This window comes from Nelumbo nucifera, chromosome 4, assembly GCF_055504915.1.
Source record: "Nelumbo nucifera cultivar China Antique chromosome 4, China Antique-T2T, whole genome shotgun sequence".
Lineage (NCBI taxonomy): Eukaryota > Viridiplantae > Streptophyta > Magnoliopsida > Proteales > Nelumbonaceae > Nelumbo > Nelumbo nucifera.
Genome location: NC_142652.1, coordinates 24,041,826 through 24,065,694, shown reverse-complemented (window position 1 = coordinate 24,065,694; position 23,869 = coordinate 24,041,826). Strand labels below are relative to the sequence as shown.

At 35.7% G+C, this 23,869-nt stretch overlaps 1 protein-coding gene across 1 annotated transcript; it reads left to right on the top strand.

The window, feature by feature from the left end:
• Window positions 1-441: 441 nt before the first annotated feature.
• Window positions 442-18,013, top strand: LOC104603083 (phosphoenolpyruvate carboxylase 4-like). Its single transcript, XM_088902473.1, has 20 exons — window positions 442-760; window positions 1,016-1,179; window positions 1,305-1,419; window positions 1,498-1,575; window positions 1,689-1,757; window positions 1,844-1,922; window positions 2,012-2,088; window positions 2,347-2,442; window positions 4,958-5,099; window positions 8,328-8,459; window positions 9,147-9,229; window positions 9,322-9,618; window positions 9,906-10,031; window positions 10,144-10,245; window positions 10,331-10,477; window positions 14,330-14,428; window positions 14,614-14,702; window positions 16,136-16,262; window positions 16,346-16,552; window positions 16,982-18,013. Exons 1-20 carry the CDS (start codon window positions 605-607, stop codon window positions 17,804-17,806), a joined length of 3,210 nt encoding a protein of 1,069 aa, XP_088758599.1. The 5' UTR covers window positions 442-604; the 3' UTR covers window positions 17,807-18,013.
• Window positions 18,014-23,869: the final 5,856 nt, after the last annotated feature.

Below are 23,869 nucleotides of genomic sequence, written 5' to 3'. Positions count from 1 at the left end.
GATTAAACTTAAACCCGTACTTTTGGTAAAAAAACATCAATGACTTGGTCAAAGAACAGCAGATTAACGATTTACTTGTTTGACTCATGGGTCAACAAAAACATTTGGCGACCCAACCCGAAAACTAACAGACACATATGGAAGGGATTGGGTGGGCCACGAATGTGGATCCTCTTAATCGGATCGAACTCGTATTTGAATTTAGACAAACGGGTACCATCGTTCGCCCAGGGCCCCCGACTAAATTCTATAATACTATTTCTAATGCGGATATCCTACATCCAATAGAAATTGAGGAATCTCGAGTCTCGGTCTTGGACCCACAAAGAGAGGAGAACCGCTCACTAAGTACGCTATCAATGATGACGTGCCACTAGATCCGTGGTTGATGACACGGTAAACACCCAACTATAAAATATGTGCGATGTGCGCCATCATTTTAGAGAGACCAACGACAACGAGAGACCTGCTGCTTCTGCTTCTCCCTCCACCTTACCTTCTTCTTTTTCTTTCTTCTGCTCTCTCCTTCTATATTGTGTCTTTGTTGTGTACACTTCTGCTTCCTTCTCCCTTTCACATTTGACTCTACTTCTACTTTGCTACAATGACTGATATAACGGACGATATTGCAGAGGAAATCTCGTTCCAGGGCTTTGAGGATGACTGCAGGTTACTTGGAAGCTTACTTAACGACGTCCTTCAGCGCGAAGTTGGGACTGAATTCATGGAAAAAGTCGAAAAATATCGAGTCCTTGCTCAGGTATCCAATACAACACAATTAGCCTTGTCTACTCGTTGGAAGTTATCTGTGCACAAACTGCATAATATACGGTTCTGTTACTGTTTATTTGATCTGCAACGGATGAAATGCTCTTTTTGTACTTCATCAGTTCTGGGTATTGTTTCTTTTGATCTGCTCGTCGCTATATGCGCTTAATTTACTGTTTTGGGTTCTGGGTGCTTGTTGTTTTTACTCATTTCATCATCTTCATTTATGGTATTGGGTTGTATTTAGAGCGCTTGTAATATGAGGTTCTCGGGGATCGAGGACACGGCTGAGTTGATCGAGAAGCAACTGGCTTCAGAATTATCAAAAATGACTCTCGAGGAAGCGCTGTCATTGGCTAAGGCGTTCAGTCACTTCCTGAACCTGATGGGTATTGCCGAGACCCATCACAGGTGGTTTGGTGTTCCTGTTGCGGTCTAATCCATTATTACTCATTTCCATTGATCCTGATATATTTCACCTGACACCTTCCAACAATGAGATTATTTACCTTCCACGAAACGATTTCTTGATGCAGGGTGCGTAAGACTCGCAGCGTGACCCATTTGTCGAAATCTTGTGATGACATTTTTAACCAGTTGATACAAGCTGGTGTTCGTCCGGAAGAGCTCTACGATACCGTTTGCAAGCAGGTGGTTGTTGATCTTGTGGGTACTTCATTTTGACGAGAATATAAACTCTTACTGAATTTTGATTGGTTGTTGCCACAGGAAGTTGAGATTGTCCTTACTGCACACCCCACCCAAATCAACCGACGTACCTTACAATATAAGCACCTTAGAATTTCTGTAAGTTTCTGTAACAAGTTTACTGTCCACTCTCTTGAGGCAACCATGTAAAGATACTTTTCTACTTTCGCTCATTGCGTTGTTTCTGAGCGGGGCTAAGCCATTTCTTGCAGCATCTCCTGGAGTACAAAGATCGTCAAGATCTCAGCCATGAAGACAGAGAAATGTTGATCGAAGATTTAGTATATAACTATTCCTGTAAACCTTCTTTTCTATTTTTTTCATCGTAAACCGCAAATGACTATTAGTTATTTGGAACTTTTTCTAGGTGAGGGAGATTACTGCGATATGGCAGACAGATGAGCTGAGGCGCCACAAGCCTACACCCGTAGATGAAGCTAGGGCTGGTAATCTAGTTGATGTACCCCCTTATTATTATCAAGAATTTTCACTTTTGGTGTTCCTTCACTAACGGTTTTATTCCCTTCCTTCTTAGGCTTACATATAGTGGAACAATCCCTTTGGAAAGCTGTACCTCATTATTTGCGACGTCTCAGCAATGCACTGAAGAAGGTTGTGTCTTCAATACATTGTATTGGATTCTTTTTGACCATTCCATACTTATGTCTGGGTTTTGTTGATAGTTAAGGATTAGAGGGTTTATGTATGAATTCTCCTACTCTCATTTCCGTCAGTCGGTTTGCTTTTGATTGTGCACTTCCCCAAGACGGGATTTCCATTGCTCACTGCTGACATACTAGATCCCCTTCCATATTTGGATGCATATATCTATCTATTCTTATGAAGTTCTATTGTGCTTTCTTTCTACAGCATACAGGAAAACCACTTCCATTGACTTGCACACCAATAAAGTTTGGCTCTTGGATGGGAGGTGATCGAGATGGAAACCCGAATGTAACAGCAAAGGTGAGGCTTGTTGTTATTGATTACTGAAAATTTTTGCTTCATACTTCTACTGAATAGATTACATTTTTTTTTACACAATTGGATAAAGCTATATGTACAAGGAAAAACACTATTCAGAAACAATTATTGATTTATCAATCATACCATTAGTTTTATCAAGCAAAATCCAACATGTTAGAGAAATGGAAGATTTGAATGATATCTTTGGCTTCTGTCAAAGTTGTGGCGTTAAATTTGGAACACTAGAATACACTCTTCATCAAAGGTGTTGTCCAATTACTATCATTCAGGCATATTATTTTCTCCAAGTAATAGAGGAAAAACATTGAAGGATGATTGTTTCATTATCAATTTATTATGAAGATTAGATCCTAATAAAGAAAGTTTGTTTGAAGGACCGTTGCCTGTGTTAAAACCCGTGGTTGAATCTTCCTTGATAAAAGAAGAATAATCTAGTTATCCTCTAATGATGATAACTTGATAGCCAAGTATCCATTGTCTGTTGTTATCTTCAGCCTGTTGGGAATATTCTCTTTTCCTTGCAGTATTAAATGCATTCGAATTAAGCATAAAAAATGTCCGTGAGAGCTTATATAGCATGCCCCTGTACAACACGTGCTATACTGTGGGAGCCCTGTATAAAAATTTGTTGGGTTTAATAATTATTTAGAATTTAATCTAAGTTAGCTTAGATGGTAAGGTGAGATTAATTAGGGTTTTACCCTTATACGAATAGATGTTATGGATTACCCCCTTTGCAACATTTTGGGGCATTTGGAAGGAGAACAATTGTAGAATTTTTGAAGGTAAAACTCACCCATTGCACATAATATGCAAATTCACATTTGTGCAAATAGTTGTCAAGGTGACAACGCTCCCATGGAGGGTTTCCTTGCTTAAGTGCCTAGCTATTTTGTAAATGGCACTATAAAATATTTTATATTCATTATTTTTGAGATTATAATAATAACATAGACATCATTGTACTAAATTATTCATTTTGTGGGTTTGTATACTAATTTTTTATTATTTTCTTATTTGTAGGGTTCATTCAACATATATATGTTGGTGTATGCTGTATTTAACCTTCGAATACCTCAAAACCTGAACCAATAAGCAAGGTTCAAAGTATCAATACACCCTAATATGGTGCAAGGGGTGTATCGATACTTTGTACCATGCCCTACTTTTTTTAGTTTCTTTTTTCAAAAATAGGTCAGGGGATAGGTTTTAGGTTTGTCTACCCCCTGAAATAATGCCTGAAACATCTATATTTCATGTATCAGTGACCCACCGATACGATACATATTGGCCAATACATGACAAAATTTTGAACCTTGCCAATAAGCAAGAAAGAACTTAAAATATAAATTTTGTTCAATCAACACATTCTTCTTCTTCTTCTTCTTCCACCCTCTTTTCTTCTTTTCCTAAAGCATAAACAGTGGCTCAACACCTACATTTTCTGAAATTTTATTCCTTTTTTTTGCTTCTCATGAATATGTTGATTTTCTATGTTTCAATATGAAGATTATATTTTTAAAGAAGATTTTTGATAATTACTAGTGAAAGATGATTACTGCTTTATATGGAACATAGGGAATTACTCTAGGATTCAAGGTTTATTTAGAAAACCTATTGCCTGCGTGACAAGGCATGCCCCCTGTTGCCTAGCCTCACCTCTGCACCTTGGAAACTATGTTATAGTGGGTGCCTTTTATTCTTAGTAATGAATTACTTTTTTCCCTAAACCAATACTTCCTGGTGGGTGGTCTTTTAATTTCTCTTTTTGGTATCTTTTTAAGAAGTTTAAGATCCATAGGTTATCATCTTGCAATGCCTACAGAAATATGTTGTTGAACCAAATCTAGTTAGCCTTATTGTCATGGAAGCATTCTGCATTTTACTCCATGAGTGAGGCTGCTCCATTTTCTTAAAGATGACCATGCCAAATACCAAGTGTCAAAGATATCCTGAAGTTTCTACTCAGACAAAATTTATCTTTATCTAACATAAAATTTGTCACCTTACCAGTAAATTGTGTATTCATGAGTTATGTGGTTAATTGTTATATTTAGGATCTTAGGGTTAACTTTTTTTAAGTACCACCATCACTGTTTGTTTTTTTTTTGTTTTTTGTAGGACTTAAATCTACTATAAAATACAGTTTTCATGACAACTGATTTTTGGTTCTCCTAGTATGATGTATGTTTTCTTCCCCCGCCCCCCAATAAAAAGCCCAATAAAAAAAATCCCTTTTTTTTCTACTTCTGCTTTTAGACTCCTTTTTGACATACGAACTTTTTGTCTTTCACTTCCAATATGTAAACATTAAAGGACAACAGCTAGGAGTTTGGAATTAGGATTTGGATATACAACTATATGGAACTAATGAAAGAAAAGAAGAAATGATATAATTTTTTTATTGCACTTAGTTTTACCTCTTTTGGAAGTTAGAATATAAACATAACTGGTTGATTTGTTTTCTCTGTTTGATTTCTTTGCCTCTGTACAGGTGACGAGAGATGTGTCTCTATTGTCTCAATGGATGGCAATTGATCTCTACATTCGGGAGATTGATAGTCTTAGGTTTGAGCTTTCCATGAATAGGTGTAGTGAGAAATTGTCAAGACTGGCAGATGAGATCCTTCAGAAAGGTTTGGCACATCACATCCTAATATGTTTAAGTGGAAATTGGAATTAGCTATGACTATTATCCTACTTCCATTTGCTTTATTTCCTTGCTATCTGCCATATGAGTTAAGCAGAAATAATCAAGTAACACCTGGTGGTTTGAACAGCTTAGGAAGGGAATGAATCCTTTTCTTGATTATGATTGTAAATCCATGACATAAAAAATATAAACTTGTGTTACTTAAAATATATTGCTTTAAATATTAATATGCCTAGTAAACAAGGACATATGTATGATCAATATTCTGTCCAAGACACTGGTTCTCTGCATGATCTATGAAGAAGGTATTGCAAGGATTATTTCTCCATCACAAGGACCATTTGTGCATGGGTGACAAATACTAGATGGTGTACTTTTGGAGAAACCTGGAATAAGTGGGTAACAACCTGCATCAAGACCCCCAAGTTTTCAATTCTCATTAATGGGGCATGAAGAGTAGGCTTAGAGAACTCCACATGAATCCAGCAAAGAGATCTATTGTCTCCTCTCCTATTTATATGTGCAAGGGAACAATGGAAGACCTCATAATGTTCAGTACAAAAGCAGTAGGAATTTTTCTTGGTTTCTTTTAAGTAGGCAATGACTCCGAAGAAGTCTGCTTTATCCTTCAATTTTCTGAACACTATATTCTTTCTGATGCTTCACAAGAATAGATGATGTACCTCTTTTTTTTCTTAGATGGTTTGACACAGTTTCTACAAAAGACAATCTCACCAAGTGAGAATGGCAAGGGGGACTGTGCAGAACATAGATGGTGGCTCTAGCATTGGGCTTCAAGGTGGACAGGTTGCAATCCATATACTTGGGATTGCTGTTGGGAATAAGATGTACCTCTAAGTTAATCTGGAATTCTAAGATTGAGCAGGCAGAGAAGTGGTTAGCCTCATGTCAAGTCAGTTGCATGTCAAGGTGAGGTAAGCTCACTCTTATCAAAATTGCACTGGAAAATATTCTTATGTGCTTCTCCATATTTCTAATTCCATATGAAATAGCATATACTTTGGAAAAACTCCATATAGATTTTCTATGGCAAGGATGGAGAGATGAATTAAAGTTTTATTTGGTGGATAGGGATAAAATTTGCACTCTGAAGGATATTAGTGGATTAGGATTGAGGCATATTCTAGTGGTAATCATTTCTTTACTTGGAAAATGGTGGTGGAGGTTCGACCAAGATCTGTATAGTCTTTGGAGACAAGTTATTTCTGCCAAATATGGATTACACATGTATAGGGAGGCATAGGAGGTACAAATGACCTACAATTCTGGAGTTTGTCTACGAATTCAGAAAGCAAAGGTTTCACCGAAGGAATTGGATATAAATAAGGAGATTAGTCTAGAATCCACTTCTGGACCTCTACCTGGTATTATCTATACCTTTGAGGACATTTCCCTCATTTAAATGAGATCTTTGTCCAGAAGCCAGATAAGATACTAGTATGAGATAGGCATGATTAGGTGGACTGGAAACATGTCTTCATAAGTAGCCTGAATGACAGTAAAATAGATGAAATGGAAAACTTGCCTTCGAAGCCCCAGGATAACATGCCCAGGCATGTCAATGCTGATTCAAGGGTATAGTTATGGGATGCATCAAAGGACTTCAGTGTTTGGTATTTCTTTTAAACAAGTTATCCATGACTTGAGAAAATATTTTCCAAGTTTGAAGATATGAAAAACACATGCCTCATCTAAAGTGGAATTCATGGTTTGAAGTGCACATTGGGGAAATTCCGTGCAAAGGGTAAACTCTGAACTAGAGGTTATGGATCTACCAGACCTGGACCGTGAACTGTGTCGAGAATGGGAATATGTAAGTCATCAATTCATGCATTGCAAGTCCATAATTGTGTTCTAGGCCTATTTCTTGGACATATTTGGCCATTAAGTGGTACCTAGCAGGCATTATGGATACTTTAGAGATCTCACAGCCTAGGAAATTAAGTAAGAGAGGGAAGCCATATGAAACATTACATCCATAGTAATTATTTGACTGATATGGAGGTAACTGAACTGAGGGAATTTTTAGAAGTGGTCCATCACAGTTGAAATTGTTCTGAGAAGGCTAGTAGGCATATCAAACTCATGGATCTCTACAGAAGGATTTTAGGGAAGAAGTCTTGAATAGCTTTATACCTCATCAGGGTTCTGCTTATTATTTATATAACCTAGCTCCAAATGTATTGAATTTGAACCTAGTTGTACAAGAGCATACTTGTATGCACTTCAGTTTCTTTTTTACTACAAAGTCTACAATACAATTACACGTTACCATTTCAAAAAGAAAAAAATGCATATAGAACAATATATGCATTCTCCATTTGAACATAATAACAAGAAATAATGATCCTTGCTCCATTTAACATTTTGGATTATAGCGGGATTCCTTGGGGTGGTTTTTATTTAGTTTGAGTCTTATGTATGGTTCAAATAATGGATCACTTTTCAGTAAAACTACCAAACGGATTTTGGCAGTCAAAAATGAAATGTGAATTTATAGTTTCTATACTTGGTAATTGAGACAATTATTTTGATACAGATTGAAAATATGAACTGAATGTGGTTTCAGTGATCTTTTGATTCTGAACTCTGAATACTTCATTTACTTTCCTATGTTGAAGTTTACTGGAAGTATTGAAATTCCAACAATAATCTAGGAAGTGTTGGAGACATGGCATGAGAACGGTTTAAATAAAAGAGGTAGGTTGATAGAGTGCTCCTTTCCAGCAGTAGTTTGGTCAGTTTGGACAGAAAGAAATAGGAGAATTTTTTATGGCAATAGTACTCTAAGATGATGACTGATGAGATCATGAAGAATGCTATAAGAAGGATATTTTTCTTGGGTTATGATGAACAAGAAGTTTATAAATTTCTCATGTTGCTCTGAGATTTCAGAAATCAATTTATTTGAGATGTAACTGGAATATGTTTCTGTTTTTGTGATGTTTAGATCATTATGTATTAAGCTACTCTCGCTATATGGGGTTAAATTAGCATAGTGGGCTAATTGTATTGTACTTTTACCTTTCTCATTACTAAATGGTTTACTTTCACAGAAATGTTTCTTTTAGGATCATTGGTATTATTTAAATATCGAGGTTACCTATTTGATTATCTTTCTTCACTTCTGTACATCACCAACTAAATGCTACATCTATTGAGATTTTGAAATTTGCAAATTTCTTTACAGAAATTGCAACAGAGGATCGGAATGAGAGTTGGAACCAACCACCAAACAGAAGTCAGTTCAAGAATCACAACCAGCTAGCTCCAACTTTTCCCACACAACTTCCAGTTGGAGCGGATCTGCCCTCTTGCACTGGTATTTTGTCTTTACCTTTTCTTATTCTGTTTAAGATGGATTTTGAGGGAATTTCTCCCTTTTCATGTTAATACAAAGCTTACCAACAGGTACAACAGAAATATTCTGTCTACCCATTTTCCTTTAGTAATTATTTCTCTTCTAGAAAGTTCCCTTGTTGAAATTAATGGCAGCTATTCCTTTCTCCACCGCTTGCTGGTTACTAGATTTCAACTTAGTAATCTGTGATTGTGAAGTTTATGTTTCTGATATGCATTTTTTATTTGACTACATCTTAAAGCATTCAACTTCATACTCCTCTTAGCTATCTTGTTAATTACAAATATATACTTTTTCTATTCATGATTTTTTGCTTTTAAATGATGAAATTGATCTTGATGGTTATTCTGTTTCCTTGTAGAGGGGATGATTTGCCACCTGGAAACATCTTTTGGTGACAGTTATTGCCTCAATTAGATATTTGGATGCAGCTAATAACTTTAGTTTGGACAAAAGGGCTCAACCTACACAAAATGCTTGCTAAATATCTCCTCATGTTTTCAACAGTTCTATATTTGGAAATTTCCAATCAGTTTCTGTTTATTCTTAGTTCTTCACTGTTTGTATGATTACTAATCCCAGGGATTAAACTTAACTATTGTATAACATGTCTGATAGTTTTCTTTTGGTGGGCTTTATCTCATGTAGAATGCAGTGATGGTGACTCCCAATATCCCAGTTTGGAGATTCCTGGCATTCCTGGCGCTAATTTCAAGCCATTGAAACGTCACGTAAAATCTACTTATTTTACTAGTTTGATGGTTTAATTTAAACTTCCTACATCACATTTAGCATTTCATTAATATAAAATTAAAAATTACAGGATGGTCAAGCTTGTTCTAGTTCAAACTCTTCATCAACTCAAAATTCGCATAGTACAATTGAAGATGGAAGTGTAGCTTCAGGCAGCAATGTTGTGGCACCTCCTACTAGGAATCTTCAGCCATCTATGATGCAAAGGAGTGCTTCATTCAACTCTAGTCAACTCATTCCTAAGAGGAAACTATTTGCAGAGTCTCAAACAGGCAGGTCCAGCTTCCAGAGGCTTCTAGATCCAGGTCTAAATCAACGTCCCGGAATAGCGCCTTATAGAGTTATTCTTGGGGATGTAAAAGAGAAGGTATCAATATCTTGATCAGCATAAATTATATGTATCTTCATTTCAGTTAATTAAATGGTAGAGCTAAATGTCCATAGTATATGTTCCAAGTTCTATCCCATTTTCTGACTTATCTGCTTTATTTATGCATGACCATTGTCATCATTGCCTTTTCCCAGTTATCTGGGTTTGACTAATATATTACATAAGTATAAATATAATATAAAAGCACAAAGTAGTACTTTGACCTTGAATTTAGTTTTTCTATAATATGATGACAAACATATACTTGTATCCTCTGAACTCAGCTTATGAAAACAAGAAGGCGGCTGAAGCTTCTCCTTGAGGATCTTCCCTGTTACCATGATCACTGGGATTACTATGAAACAAAGGATCAATTTTTGGAACCACTACTTCTATGCTATAATTCCCTGGTATTTGGATGAATAATCTTTATTTACTTATTTTTCTTGGATGCTCTGTTTCTTTCTACATGTGCAGAATATGTAATTTTTTCTTTATTGCTGTGATAATCAATCTTTACAGCAATCATGTGGTTCTGGGATCCTTGCTGATGGGCGGCTTGCAGACTTGATCCGAAGGGTTTCTACCTTTGGGATGGTATTAATGAAGCTTGATTTGCGCCAGGTGAATCTTATTTAGGATTCTGCTTTGAATCTGTTTTCCTCTTTTAATTGATCTGGACTTAATTTTCTTTTTTCCATGTTGCCAGGAATCTGGAAGACATGCTGAGGCTTTGGATGCAATTACTACATACTTGGATATGGGTGTATATAGTGAGTGGGATGAAGAAAGGAAACTTGATTTTCTAACTAAGGAGCTGAAGGGAAGGAGACCTCTTGTTCCACCAAGTATAGAGGTCAGATGATATTGATTATCACACTCTGAACTTTTATTTTCTTTAGGAGACTGAAGGAGAAAACACTGTTTTTTGGTTCAAATACCATTTAAAGTAATACCAACACCAAGACAGGTTAATCTGATTTCTCTTTCCTTACCTTGAGTTGCCTTCTTATTATGCTAAGAAGGAAACCACTAGAGTGTGTCTTGGGGGGCTGCTAGTTAGATGACTGTTTTCATAGAGAAAAGGGTTGAATATAGCCTAATGGTCTCTCTTTTTTGGGGAAGGAGGCTGGTTAAATTATATACCCTGAAAAATCTGACAAAATCATAGATTAATCCAAGCTAGTAAGTAGAACTAAAACAAAGGAAACAAACAATGTTTGATTCTATATTTGCCTGCTTATGAAAGTAATGCTGGTTTTGTCTAGGAATTGGGCCAGTTTGGTTGATCTAGTAAGCATCAAAAGATTGGTTAGGAAAAAGTTGAGTGCTACTTCAAAACTCTAACTGGCTAGATTTTCTGTCAAGATGATACACTAAAAATGCTGATTGAAAAGATCTTCAATTGTGGTGTATTAGGAACTGCTATAGGGATTTGTTAGTAATATACTCAGGACCTATGAGTGCTGGAGGCAATGTTGTCAAAATCTTATGGATTTACGATACGATTCATGATTTGAATCATGAATCCCAAGGGTTTCAATTCAAATCTTATGTCTGAATCATTTTTTACAAAAAATCTTACGTTTTTTTGTTTCAATCCTACGATTTGATTCATAAATCTTACGATTTTTACAATTGACTACAATTCAAATAAATTCAATTAAGAATTAGTTCTCTACTTTGTTTTTCTTTGTTTATGTTTAGTTTTGCCATGGGAGACTTTTTTAAAGCCCTTACTAGAAAATGATTTATTTACTAGAAATTGAGTTTATTTTCTATCATATATAAGTTAAAGGACCATTGTATGTAGATTTGTATACTTTTCAATTTAAACTTGATTATATCATCTTAGGCTTCTATTGTATAAGTGGTAAATTCTATTGTTTTAAGTACATATATGGTAGATATAGATTAAAAATAGGGTAAAGTCACTTTCCTATATATATATATTTTGACAAGTTTGAAAAAATAGAAATAATCTTACAATTTATGATACGACTCACACTTTGATTTGGTTCAACTTTCTCTACAATTTATGATACGATTACAGTTTTCAAAACATTGGCTGGGAGTACTACAAGAGCTGAATTGCTAATAATCCTACTGGAGTAGTCTGGGAAAATCTCTCAACTTTAGAAACATTATGGTGGAGGGGTGCTCTAGGGTGATTGGAGGGGATGGTTAAAGAATGAAAGTCAAGGGTTATGTCAATATTGGCATATCGTGAGGGAGATTAGATTTTTGGATAGGGAAGTGGGAACTACATTTTTATTGGTTCAAAGGTCAGAAAATAGTTTGGCTGATGCAATTCCTAAACTAGGGTAGGGGTAAACAGGGTCAGTGGTTTTGGGGGCAATTGCTCAATGTATGGATGTTTTATTGGGGAAAAGGGCTAGGTAGCAGTTGCTAGCCTACACTTCTGGGATATTTGGCATTTGTTGTATACATTTCATTCTTTTTCATACTTCCTGCCCCATTTCTGTCCAAACCCTACTTTCTCTACTTCCTATTTCATTTTCTTATTTAACTTGCCCCCCTCAAAAGAAATTCCCTGGTTCCGCTGCTTCTGTCAATCACCTGTATTTTTTATTTCTTAGTTTAGAGCATAACTATTGAACTTTTGGCAGCTCCTTTTTTCTGTGACATAATTCTGGGAGTCTATGATATTAAACAAGTGTTGCAAATTGAAAAGCTTTTTGAAGGGGCTTGTTTTCTTTAATATGTTTTTGTGTTTATGAACTGGATCAAACTCAAATATCTGGCGTTTTAGCAAGCTCAAGAATTTTGTGTTGGCACATAGATGTTCTTCTATTATTTATAGCCATATCTCCCATACTGCAATCACAGGAACCATACCCACTACCAAGTTAAAAGGAGATTTATTTTGACTGTCCAAAAGATAGGAACAATTTTGACAGCCAAATATTCAGATTTCCTATGCATCTTTACTATGAGTTATATGGCTGTCAAAAACACCAAATCTAGAAGCAATTCAGGTGCTATCAAGGCTTCCAAGCAAAGTATCCAAATTCAAATAACATATTTTCTGATATAACCTTACATACCCAAGAAATAATTACACAAGGTGCTTAGGTCTATATCAGGAACTTTTTCATGTCATTTAACAATTCATAGAAGGCTGTGAGATGCCTAATTAGATCCATTTGGGTTCTATTAAGTTGAAATCCAGTCTCCACCAAACAAAAACTAGTGGAAGAGACAGCAAATGCATGGTACTAATATAGTGTTAAAGTTAGGCTGCTTTTGAAGTTTGGAGACATTACCGGAGGATCCCTGTCCATAGTTTGTTTTCCCCCATCACACCCAACCTATTTATAGTTCCTTATAAGTTAAATTCTTGTACTATCACATTTTTTGGTTTCGGTTCAAACATATGTAATTTCTCAGTGTATAAGACATAGAAAAAAGATATATGTTGCCACTCATTATATTTTCAAATGTCAATCTATGTTTAAAACAGAGATATGGCATTCCTAAGAAGAGATGCCATACCTTTTCTTTTGTTATTCTCTTGTATTATCATAATTGAATAATAAGAATGCACTGATATGATGCTGAAACATCTTATTAATAAACAGACCTGTTCATGGGCCGGGCCGGGCCGGGCTCGGGCCGGGCTTTGACTCTTTATTAACAGAAAACTGTTAGGCCCGAGCCCGAGCCCGGCCCGACCAACGGGCCTACAACTTGGGCCCAAGCCCGGCCCTGATGAAAAGCCCGAAGCCCGAGCCCGAGCCCGAAGCCCGACCTAATAAAAGAAATTCAAAATTTTCTGACATTTTCTATTTTAATTTAAATGTTTTTTTCCCCTATTTAAATGAACAATGGGTCTACAAGTGAATCAATGACCTCAAATCAAAAAATTTATTCAAATAGACATCACATAGGGTTTTTACTTAGGTTTAATTATAGGTCGGGCTGGATTTACTTAAGTTTAACTATAAGTTGGGCCGGGCCGGGCTCGGGCCAGGCTATTTTAGCAAAGCCCGAGCCCGGCTCGAATTTTATGCGGGCCGGGCTTTTTGGCCTGAGGTTAAGCCCGCGGGCCAAAAATCCTGTTCAAGCCCGTCCGGGAGTCGGGCCGGGCCGGGCCGGCCCGTCAGGCCACCCGGCCCATGAACAGGTCTATTAATAAATTTTGGGGAAAATCAAAAGTTAGGCCGGATAAACTAATAAACCTTAATTCTATCCATGATTTTTGTGATAAAGTTATCATGTGCTTATAAATTAAAATGGCTGGGTTCCTTTCCCTCTTTCCTACATCTATTTACTCTGTCACTTCTGGGTTCCGTTAATGATTAAAGTTTGTTGATTAGGAGGTTTTGTCAGTAACAACCAAAATTTTTTATTGATGTAAAGAAAGGAATATTGCTGCACATTTGACCAGTGACAGGGAAGAACCGAAGAAGCAACATTTTAAAACTACAGCATGCATCTGAGATAAACAGAAAAGTTCAGAAAACATAACCTAGGACTATATATTCCGTTCACTGTTTAGGAATTACATTCAAGAGAACATTTTCATTTTTAGGTTTTCAGTATACTGATTCAACTTAATAGTTTTTTTTTTTTTTGAGAAATAGGATAGTTAATGAGATGTCCTGCCTGGAACTTCCCTTGGTGTTACAGCAATTCAATACCATGCAACAATAGTAACTTTTCTGCCCTGCTTTGGATTTCTCAGGTTCCTCCTGATGTGAAAGAAGTATTGGACACCTTCCGTGTTGCTGCTGAACTAGGGAGCGATTCTTTTGGAGCATATGTGATTTCCATGGCCTCTAATGTATGCATTAATGACTGATATTGAATTTATAGTTTCACGGGTTTGAAAATATCTACATCTACATGCAAATAGAATGGTTTTTTGCAGCCTCACTATTTTCCAAATACATTACAATTTGGTTTTCATTGTTACCTTTTCCCCCTATGGAAACAAAAACTATATTGGATCATTTTGATATTTGACAGGCGAGTGATGTCCTTGCTGTGGAGCTCTTCCAGAAAGATGCTCGACTTGCCCTTAGTGGGGAGCTTGGGAGACCATGCCCTGGTGGAACGTAAGATTATTCTGTTCACTCTGAACACAATCACATACACAGATCCCACAATGTGCCCATGTTGCAAACTCTCAAGTCTCAACACAGTCACATGTACAGACCCCATCCCCATGATATCAGACTGATGTGATGTTGGACAGTCACATGTACAGAATGCATTTAACATACATTTTAGGCAATGTTGGGATGCTGTCCAATAGGTGAAATACCTGAGTAAAGCCATAATTCATTAAATCAAACTTTCATTTATCAATTAAACTCTTTTTCTTCTTTATAGTTTTTGTTGGAGCCTCATAATCTCATACAGTCTTTCCATCAATCAGTCTCAAAGTGCAAGGTCTTCTTTCATCCATGAGCTGCATCACTATGATGCATCATACATGTGTAGTCTGTAGACGCTTTTGATAAAACATACAAAGGGAAAAAATAAATTTTTACCTCTCAAGTCCATCACCATTGACAATTTATGGCCCCCCAAGATCGAGCGGACCATAGATCAGATAATCTAAGCCTGATAAGCCTGTATAACCAATCACTGCCTAAGTGCCTATATTATATTGGTATGCCGGCAATTTGGAGAGTTGGGGTTTTCTTTAGAATGATTTTGATCAAATTATCCAAATAATTCAAAAAATAGGAAAATAATTGATAAAGAAAATAGAGAAAGTATGATTACAAAAGATATGCTGAAAGTATTCTAAGAATTGAAGATGGCTTCATGACAGAGCTTACAAAGATACTTAATTCCTTCCTAGAACACTCAGATCTAGCTTAAGCTGAAAGTAGAATATGGATGGAGCTAATGTGTGCCAAAACGTTGACATAAAGGGGGCATTTAATGATGACTCATAGGGGAGAGTGGTGTTAGTTGATCTCTTATGTCTGCATGCTTCTTCTATAATCTCTTTTAGAAAATCCTTGAGAAAGTATATCTCAACAGTCCAGGATTAATCTAGGTCTTGACATCTTTTTGAAAATTTGTTTTGTAATAAGATTCTTCAACATGAGTTGAGTTCTTCCCCCTTTGTTGTTTATTCTTTCACCTTTTGGTCAGACTTGAAAAGGTAAGGACTTGCTCAGTGATACCTTTCCTTTCTAACTTTTTTTCTAGGAGAAAAAGTAAATCTCTATCATTCCTTATTTGCTTTTAATGCTTTTTCCAGGGAGGAAATGTCTCTTAGATGAGAGATTAATAGCTTTTCAAATAAAACAAAAACCAACTAGTAAAGAAGTTTTACTTTTCTTTTACTTAAAGAAAACCAACTAAGAAATGACATGGGGCACTATACCTTTTTCTTTGAGTACAGAGTATGTGTCAAAAAGTTGCATGGTGCCTTAGAATTGTTGCAACTCAAATATTATTCAAGCATATATTGAATTCTTAGACATGTATAGAGCTTTAATGAATGCTAGTTAAATTGGTCTTGAAACAGGTTGCGAGTTGTCCCTCTATTTGAAACTGTAAAGGACTTGAGAGGAGCTGGTTCAGTGATAAGGAAGTTGTTATCCATTGATTGGTACCGGGATCATGTAATAAAAAACCATAATGGACACCAAGAGGTGTGTACTACATTAAGAAAGGCATAGTGATTCTGTTTGCCAAGTCCTAGTGCTAGTGAAACTTACAATGTTATTGTGGATAGGTCATGGTTGGGTACTCAGATTCAGGTAAAGATGCTGGCCGCTTTACTGCTGCTTGGGAACTGTACAAAGCTCAAGAGGATGTCGTAGCTGCCTGCAATGAGTATGGAATTAAAGTTACATTGTTCCATGGGCGTGGTGGGAGTATTGGTCGTGGTGGTGGCCCTACCTATCTTGCCATACAATCCCAGCCTCCTGGTTCTGTGATGGTAAGTTTGACTAGTTCGAGACTTCCTATTGTCTTTGCTTCTTCTTTGTTGCCAATAAAACTTGACACAACCCATAGATGGTAGATGCTGTGTTGTCCTTAATTTTCAAGTAGTCAGGGAATTACCATTCCACTTATCTATTTGTTTGGATGCAAAATTTTCTTTCTTTTCTTTGAGCTTATTAGTTTTATTTTGAGTACATGAATGAAATGTTCTTATACTATGCTCAACAAGAGAAGAAAAAGATCAAATTCTTTACTATCACATGGGATGTCTTAGCCCATTATTTTCTATTATCTCACCATCTTCAACACCTAGTATCCATATCTGTTACCAATGTGGGTGCATATTTAAGCTGATGAGTTATCAAAAATCACCTCCATCTTTTATGTCTTGGAGTAACTTGGCTGTTTGTTTTTAAACTGGCAGGGAACACTTCGCTCAACAGAACAAGGTGAGATGGTGCAAGCTAAGTTTGGGATGTCCCAGACAGCAGTGAGACAGCTGGAGATCTATACCACAGCTGTACTACTTGCCACACTTCGCCCCCCACTTCCGCCTAGAGAAGAAAAATGGCGTAATCTTATGGAGGAGATCTCCAAAATAAGTTGCCAACATTACCGAAGCATTGTGTATGAAAATCCAGAGTTCCTTTCCTATTTCCAAGAGGCTACTCCACAGGCTGAGCTTGGTTTCCTTAACATAGGAAGCCGGCCTACAAGGAGAAAGAGCTCAACTGGAATTGGACATCTCCGTGCCATACCTTGGGTGTTTGCATGGACCCAAACACGCATTGTGCTTCCTGCTTGGCTTGGGGTTGGTGCTGGCCTCAAGGGTGCTTGTGAGAAGGGATATAAGGAGGACTTGAAAGCAATGTACAAAGAATGGCCTTTCTTTCAATCTACCATAGACCTCATAGAAATGATATTGGCAAAGGCTGACATTCCTATAGCCAAGCACTATGATGAAGTTCTTGTGTCAGAGAACAGGAGGCAACTTGGTGCAGAGCTAAGGGGGGATCTCTTGGAAACAGAGAAGCATGTATTGGTTGTTAGTGGTCATGGGAAGCTGTCTGATAATAACCGGAGCTTGAAACGGCTGATCGAGAGTAGGCTCCCATATCTCAACCCAATCAATATGTTACAGGTAGAGATATTGAGGCGGCTGCGACATGATGATGATAACAATAAACTAAGAGACGCATTGCTCATCACCATCAATGGGATAGCTGCTGGAATGAGAAACACAGGTTAAGTGTGTAAACAGAGGTTGAATTCTTTGATCAACCTCTTATCAAGTGAAAAATAAACTTGTGTTTTGTTTTTCTCTTTCTCATTCCAGTGAGATTTGTATTTGGCATATGACATCTCATTGTTGGAAAGTGGATAAATCATGGAGGAAAAAAAATTCATATAATTACTGTGATTGTTTGAATTAGAAATATTATCTTGATCTTTGTTATGATGATAGAAGCATTTCCATCATTACAATGAGATTCTCCATTTTTCAAGGCAATTAAGGGATGTGAATGTTCAATCCACACTTTGCACTAACTTCATGTTAGGGATAAATAAGTAGAAACCTATCTTTGCAGGACCCATTAGAAATTCACATATTGAAGTTAAATTAAAAGCGTCCTCTCATAATTTACTGTCCTATAGCTAGACCAAAAAGTGGTATTAGATGAAAGGTAGGGTTATGTTTAGATTCTCGATGGGCTGGAATTAGCGGTGGTGGTGGTGGGGAAATAGATTGATGGTGTATAATCATGGAAGCATACTCCTCATTTTCTTCTTTCCCTTTCCTTTCCATTCCAAGGCAAATAACAAAAGTCTATCCATCTCATGACTTCATCTCTCTTATAAAAACAACCCATTCTACTTAGCATCCTACGCTCTGGTAAGAACTGTGCTTATTTTTAATTTAAGTATTTATTTGTGGGTCGGGACCACCACACCGATAAGCACTTGTTTGCATTGAAAAATAAGCCTAAATAAATGCTTATTTATGAAAATAAACACTTATTCAAGAAGCCCAAACTTTGAGCTTATTTTCTTTTTGGCCGGTCTTGGCCTGCTACATCATTTTGAATAGGGATGCAAAAAGATTTGAATCAGGGTATGTCCGAAGATGACTGGATCTCACAAATATTGATTTGAATCCGAATTTGTTAAGGGTGTCAGATATATTCAGCCTTACTTAATTTCTGGCATTTTAATAAATTATTAAAAAGAAAAATATAACAATTTATATAAAAACACAAAATAGAAGTATTTTTTCCACTATTTTTATCATATATACATGTTTTTTATAAAACAATAAATAATATAAAAAATTAAAACAATAAATAATATATATACCAACAAAAGGGAGGTATCTGAATCCATAAAATAAGATTGGATTTCAGATCGAATCGGATCATGATATGATACATTTGCACCCCTAGTTTTGAAAATACCTTCACTATCCCTATTTGAAGTGCTTTTTAATCAAACACCTATAAATGCTTATCAGGATAAACACTTATCTATCAAATAATCAGCCCCAAGCGTGGACTAAGAAGGTGGCCATTCAAAAAGAAAATGGGAAAAAAAACTAACTGCTACCTTTCGTATATAATCTATGTTATCGTTAATTATAAGAATTTCCAAGAACTACAATGAGACGATGAATAAGAGAAGTTATTAATTCTTGCATGCATATCTGCTGTGCTAGCTAGTTCAGGGTGCACGTGAGATCTACTGTTTTTATTGGAGGTGCAACTTTTATGGGTTAGGGTTGGGATTTTGTCAAAATTTCAATAGGCTCAACCCAAAATCCGATTCCAAAACAGTGTAAACTGTTAATTCGGGCCAATCCAACTTGCACCCCTAGTTTTTATCAGCGAGAGCATGCATTTACATGCATTTGATCTCATACCTCTATATTCGGAAAAGTGACCATCTCAGCTATTGCGCCATCATCAATTCATCATCATAATTAGGTGTGCAAGTCCCGTTGGCTCAAGTTAACAGTTTACACTGTTTCATCCCGTTGACTCAAGTTAACAGTTTACACCATTTTGGACTCGGGCTTTGGGTTGGGCTTTTGAAAATTTGACAAAATCCCAACCTCAATCCGCAAAAGTTACACCTCTAATCATAATCTATATTAATTGATCAATTTTTACTAATAATAAGATGATTTCATGTCTAGTGTTTTCAACCTGCTATTAATCCAGCCGGTTGAGTCGTTCAAACAGTCACCCGTCTTTTATTTTGGGTCCAGTTATGCTAAAACCTAGTATTTGGTAAAAAACATTGACCTGATAAAAAAGCATACAACTTGGGTAATTGAACCATTGACACATTCAATCCGGTCACTGGGTCATGGGTTGCATAGTAAATGTATTTACAAACTTTTGGAGGTCATAGTTTGTACTCCAATATTTGATTGGGATGATCTTATTTTATTTTGGGTAATTTTTCATAATCTATGTGTCCCTTGTCCGCTATTTTCGTAAAAAAAAAAAAAAAAAAAAAAAAAAAAAAAAAAAAAAAACATTTTCTTGAACCTCAAATCACAAATTTTAACAATTTTTATAAATAAAAATTAAAATAGAATAAAAATATAAATTAAATATAGAGTAATATTTACATATACATATATTACATCTAAAAAATAATTAAATATTTTTATTGATAAAATACATATTTATACATAATATAATACAGTCTAATCGATTTGACCAGATGCTTGAACCGGTGACCCGCAACCCAGAGGCAAAAACAGCTCTATCTCCGGGTCGATACTTAAAACATTGTTCATGTCTAAATACTCGAAGCAAAACAGTGTGATTATGTAATTAATTGCATCCTAATTTTTTTGTTCTAAATGTAATTTCCTTCAACTTGATCTTTGATGAGTCAATCTTGGTGAAACTAGAGCAATGATACTGGTAGAATCGCAGGTGGGGCTGTCGGTAGTATCTGATCAGCCTATACCGAGTTTGAACTTTGAAATTTGATACAATCAAACCGGATTTGGATTTCAAAAATCAGATCCGTGTAATTGGATCGGATATAGGTTGATCCCAATTGGTTCTATTAAGATCCGTGTCCGATAATAATTATATAGCATATATGTCTATATATTATATAAAATTAACATATATTTATTGATAAATTTGTTTTAAATTTCATGTTTTCATTAAAAGCTAGTAAGTTCAGGTTTCAATCAAGTTATTTTTTGATGTAGGCGCATGTGGCCTTGTCCAATAACGGGCACCCATGTGTTAGGTGGCGGTGTTCAGAGCGGACCCAATCAGGGTATGCGTGGAATAGAGCTCGGCGGGCTTTCCAAAACTAGTAATACGGAGTCACTTGGCGACCTTGGATGACCGCACTCCTCATGTACAAACTGCATCCGAACCGTCTGAGCTCAATTCGAGGCCTCTAACGTTCTCCCTCCTTTACTCCGTGCAGGACCGGTCTACTAGTCCTTGGCCACCTTGGACCACGGACCGTTCATCAACACCTTGGCTTGGGAGCAAATTTACAGTGTTGCCCTCATCCTGTTTTGACCGGCAACATTTTTAGTTCATTTTATTAATAAAACAGAGTATTTTGACTATTTATTAATATTATACAGCTTCAACATCATAATCAATCAATTGTTTCTTACCCATTTATAAAAACAGAAATGGATGAGCGTCCATCGTCCAACACCCTGATTTTACATGTCCAATTCTACCATTCCTTGATTTCATATTTCCAATATATTTCCAAATCCTATCCCCTCTTAAAATGCCTAAATTATATATATAATATAATATAATATAATATATCTGTATCTGTAGCATTTATAAAAATAAGGATGGTGACAATGTTCCATCAAAAAGCCTGATTTTTTACTTTCCATTTTTACCCTTTATCATGTTTTTTATTTTAAATCTTGATTTTCACTTTCCATTTTTACCCTTTATTATGTTTTTTATTTTTCCAATTTTATTTAATAAACAGTTAACACTTGTAATTGTATAATCTATGTATCTCATCATTTATAAAAATGAGGATGGTGACAATGTTTTGTCAAAAAGCCTAATTTTCATTTTCATTTTTACCCTTTATCATGTTTTTTATTTTAAAGCTTGATTTTCACTTTTCATTTTTACTCTTTGTTATATTTTTTATTTTTCAATTTTATTTAATTAACGGTTAACACTTGTAATTGGATAAAACAAATAAAATAACAATAAGACTACTGTGGAACCTATTCCTCACCTTATCTGATCTTCTCCCGAAGCACCTACTTAATTAATGAACCTCTTCATTAATTAGAGCTAATACATGTCAAGTATTGAATGGTTTGCCCAAACCATGAATTTGAATTGAAGGGAAGAATAGATTTTTTCAATCTCTCTCTTTTCATCAGGGAACAATCAGATGATGAAATAAAGCATTTTTTTCTCCCTATTTTCTTCAATTGTCTCTCTTAACATAATAAGTTGTATTGGATCAGGAAATGTTCTTAGGTCCATTATGCGTCTGTTTGGAACCGTTGTTGTTGCTCCAGAAAACGACGTTACATCAGCACCATGTAGGAAAAAACGGTGCTCTAGGAAACAACCATCTATTTGGAACCATTTTTTCATAGAAAACGGTGCTCCAAGCCACGCATTGGAAATCAGGAAGGCATGGTTTGGAGTAATGCCAAATTTGGCATTTCCTAGAGCTACAACTTGTTGCCAACAGGGCAGTGATGTGGCAGTGGATAATGGGTAGAAGTGCAGATTTGAAGTGTAGTGGTGTGGCATTAGATAATAAAACCGCTATGGAACCTATTCCTCTCTTTCCCCTTGGGCCTTATTTGATCTTCTCCCCAATAGGGCTACAATCGGATCGGGTTCTGATTGGATGTAGTAAAATCCGCATCCGATCTGAATATTAAGAACCTATATTCAAATTTGATCCAAAATTAGATTGGATTTAGAGGTTTGGATTCGAATTTGAATCCTAACAAACTCATATCGGAATCGGATTTAATCCGACTCCACTTTAAATTCTCTAAAATACCAATAAAATTAAAATATTATTTATTTTTCAACTTTTATATATAATAAATTAATGTAAATATAACACACTAAATTTATTATATATAAATTCATATATAATATAATATTTAAAATATATTTTTATAAATTTTAATATAATTATATAGAATTTATATATTAAAATAAATAAATATTGTAATATAATCATATTTAAATTTTAATCAAATCATATTGGGTCAAATCCAAATCCAATTTGATTATTAATTGGATGTAGATTGTAACATGTGAATCTGATCCGATTACATAAATATGTAATTTGAATCCAAGATAATTAGATTGGATGTCAAATTGGGCCTTGGATTTTCAGGTATCATTGACAGGCCTACTCCCGTCAGGCCTACCTAATGAACATCTTCATTTATTAGAGCCAACATGTGTCAAGTATCAGATGGTTTGCCCAAAACCCACGAATTCAAATTGAAGGGATGAATGGATTTTTTCGACCTCTCTATTTTCATCATCGAACAATCAATTAAATGATTAAATGAAGCATTTTTTGGTTTTCTCCATATTTTTTCAAGTATTTTTTCCCATTTCCCCTCTATTTCGATTATCTTTGTTAACATAATAAGTTGTATTAGATCGAGAAATGCTTTCAAGTTCATTATATTGATTTGTTTTAGGGTGTTTTTTTCTTGACGATCATCAGGCCGGTCCAATAATCTAACACCTACCAACGTAATACAGTAGGGGTTTGGTACTTGGTAGGGTCGTAGGGGTTTGGAATGTGTTTTGTTGGCAGGAGATCTAGACTCTTCTACAAAAATTGGACAGATGTTCAATTCAAATCCGAATATAAATGAATCAAGATCAACCTATATCCAAACGCTAGCCGTTAGATATGCAAATAACAGCCCCACCATTGTATATCAACCTATATCCAAGCAAGCAGAACGACATGAAGCAAAATACCAAATATTATCATTCACACATGAAGCGAAAAAATAAATTCTAAAACCCCAGTTCTCTCCTTTAAACCCCTCTCTGTATAGTGTATATCTTATCCATTCCCCTTACTTCACAATAGGAATGAGGAAATAGATATGGTGTCTCTTTATCCTATGCACCTTTCTCCTCAAAATAAAGAAAACAATATAAATTACAAAAAGAAAAACAAAGAAATACACAAGCATTTACAAAAAAATAGAAAATCATAAAAATTTCTATACCATGCTAAAAAAATGAGAATGTAAAATATAGAAAAAATTTACAAAAAAATATAGAAA

Bases quoted from the DNA above. Each gene is read 5' to 3' on its own strand.
- LOC104603083 (XM_088902473.1), top strand. From the start codon at position 605: ATGACTGATATAACGGACGATATTGCAGAGGAAATCTCGTTCCAGGGC. The intron at 1,758-1,843 runs GTATATAACTAT...AACTTTTTCTAG, and splicing joins AAATGTTGATCGAAGATTTA to GTGAGGGAGATTACTGCGAT. The intron at 10,246-10,330 runs GTGAATCTTATT...CCATGTTGCCAG, and splicing joins TGAAGCTTGATTTGCGCCAG to GAATCTGGAAGACATGCTGA.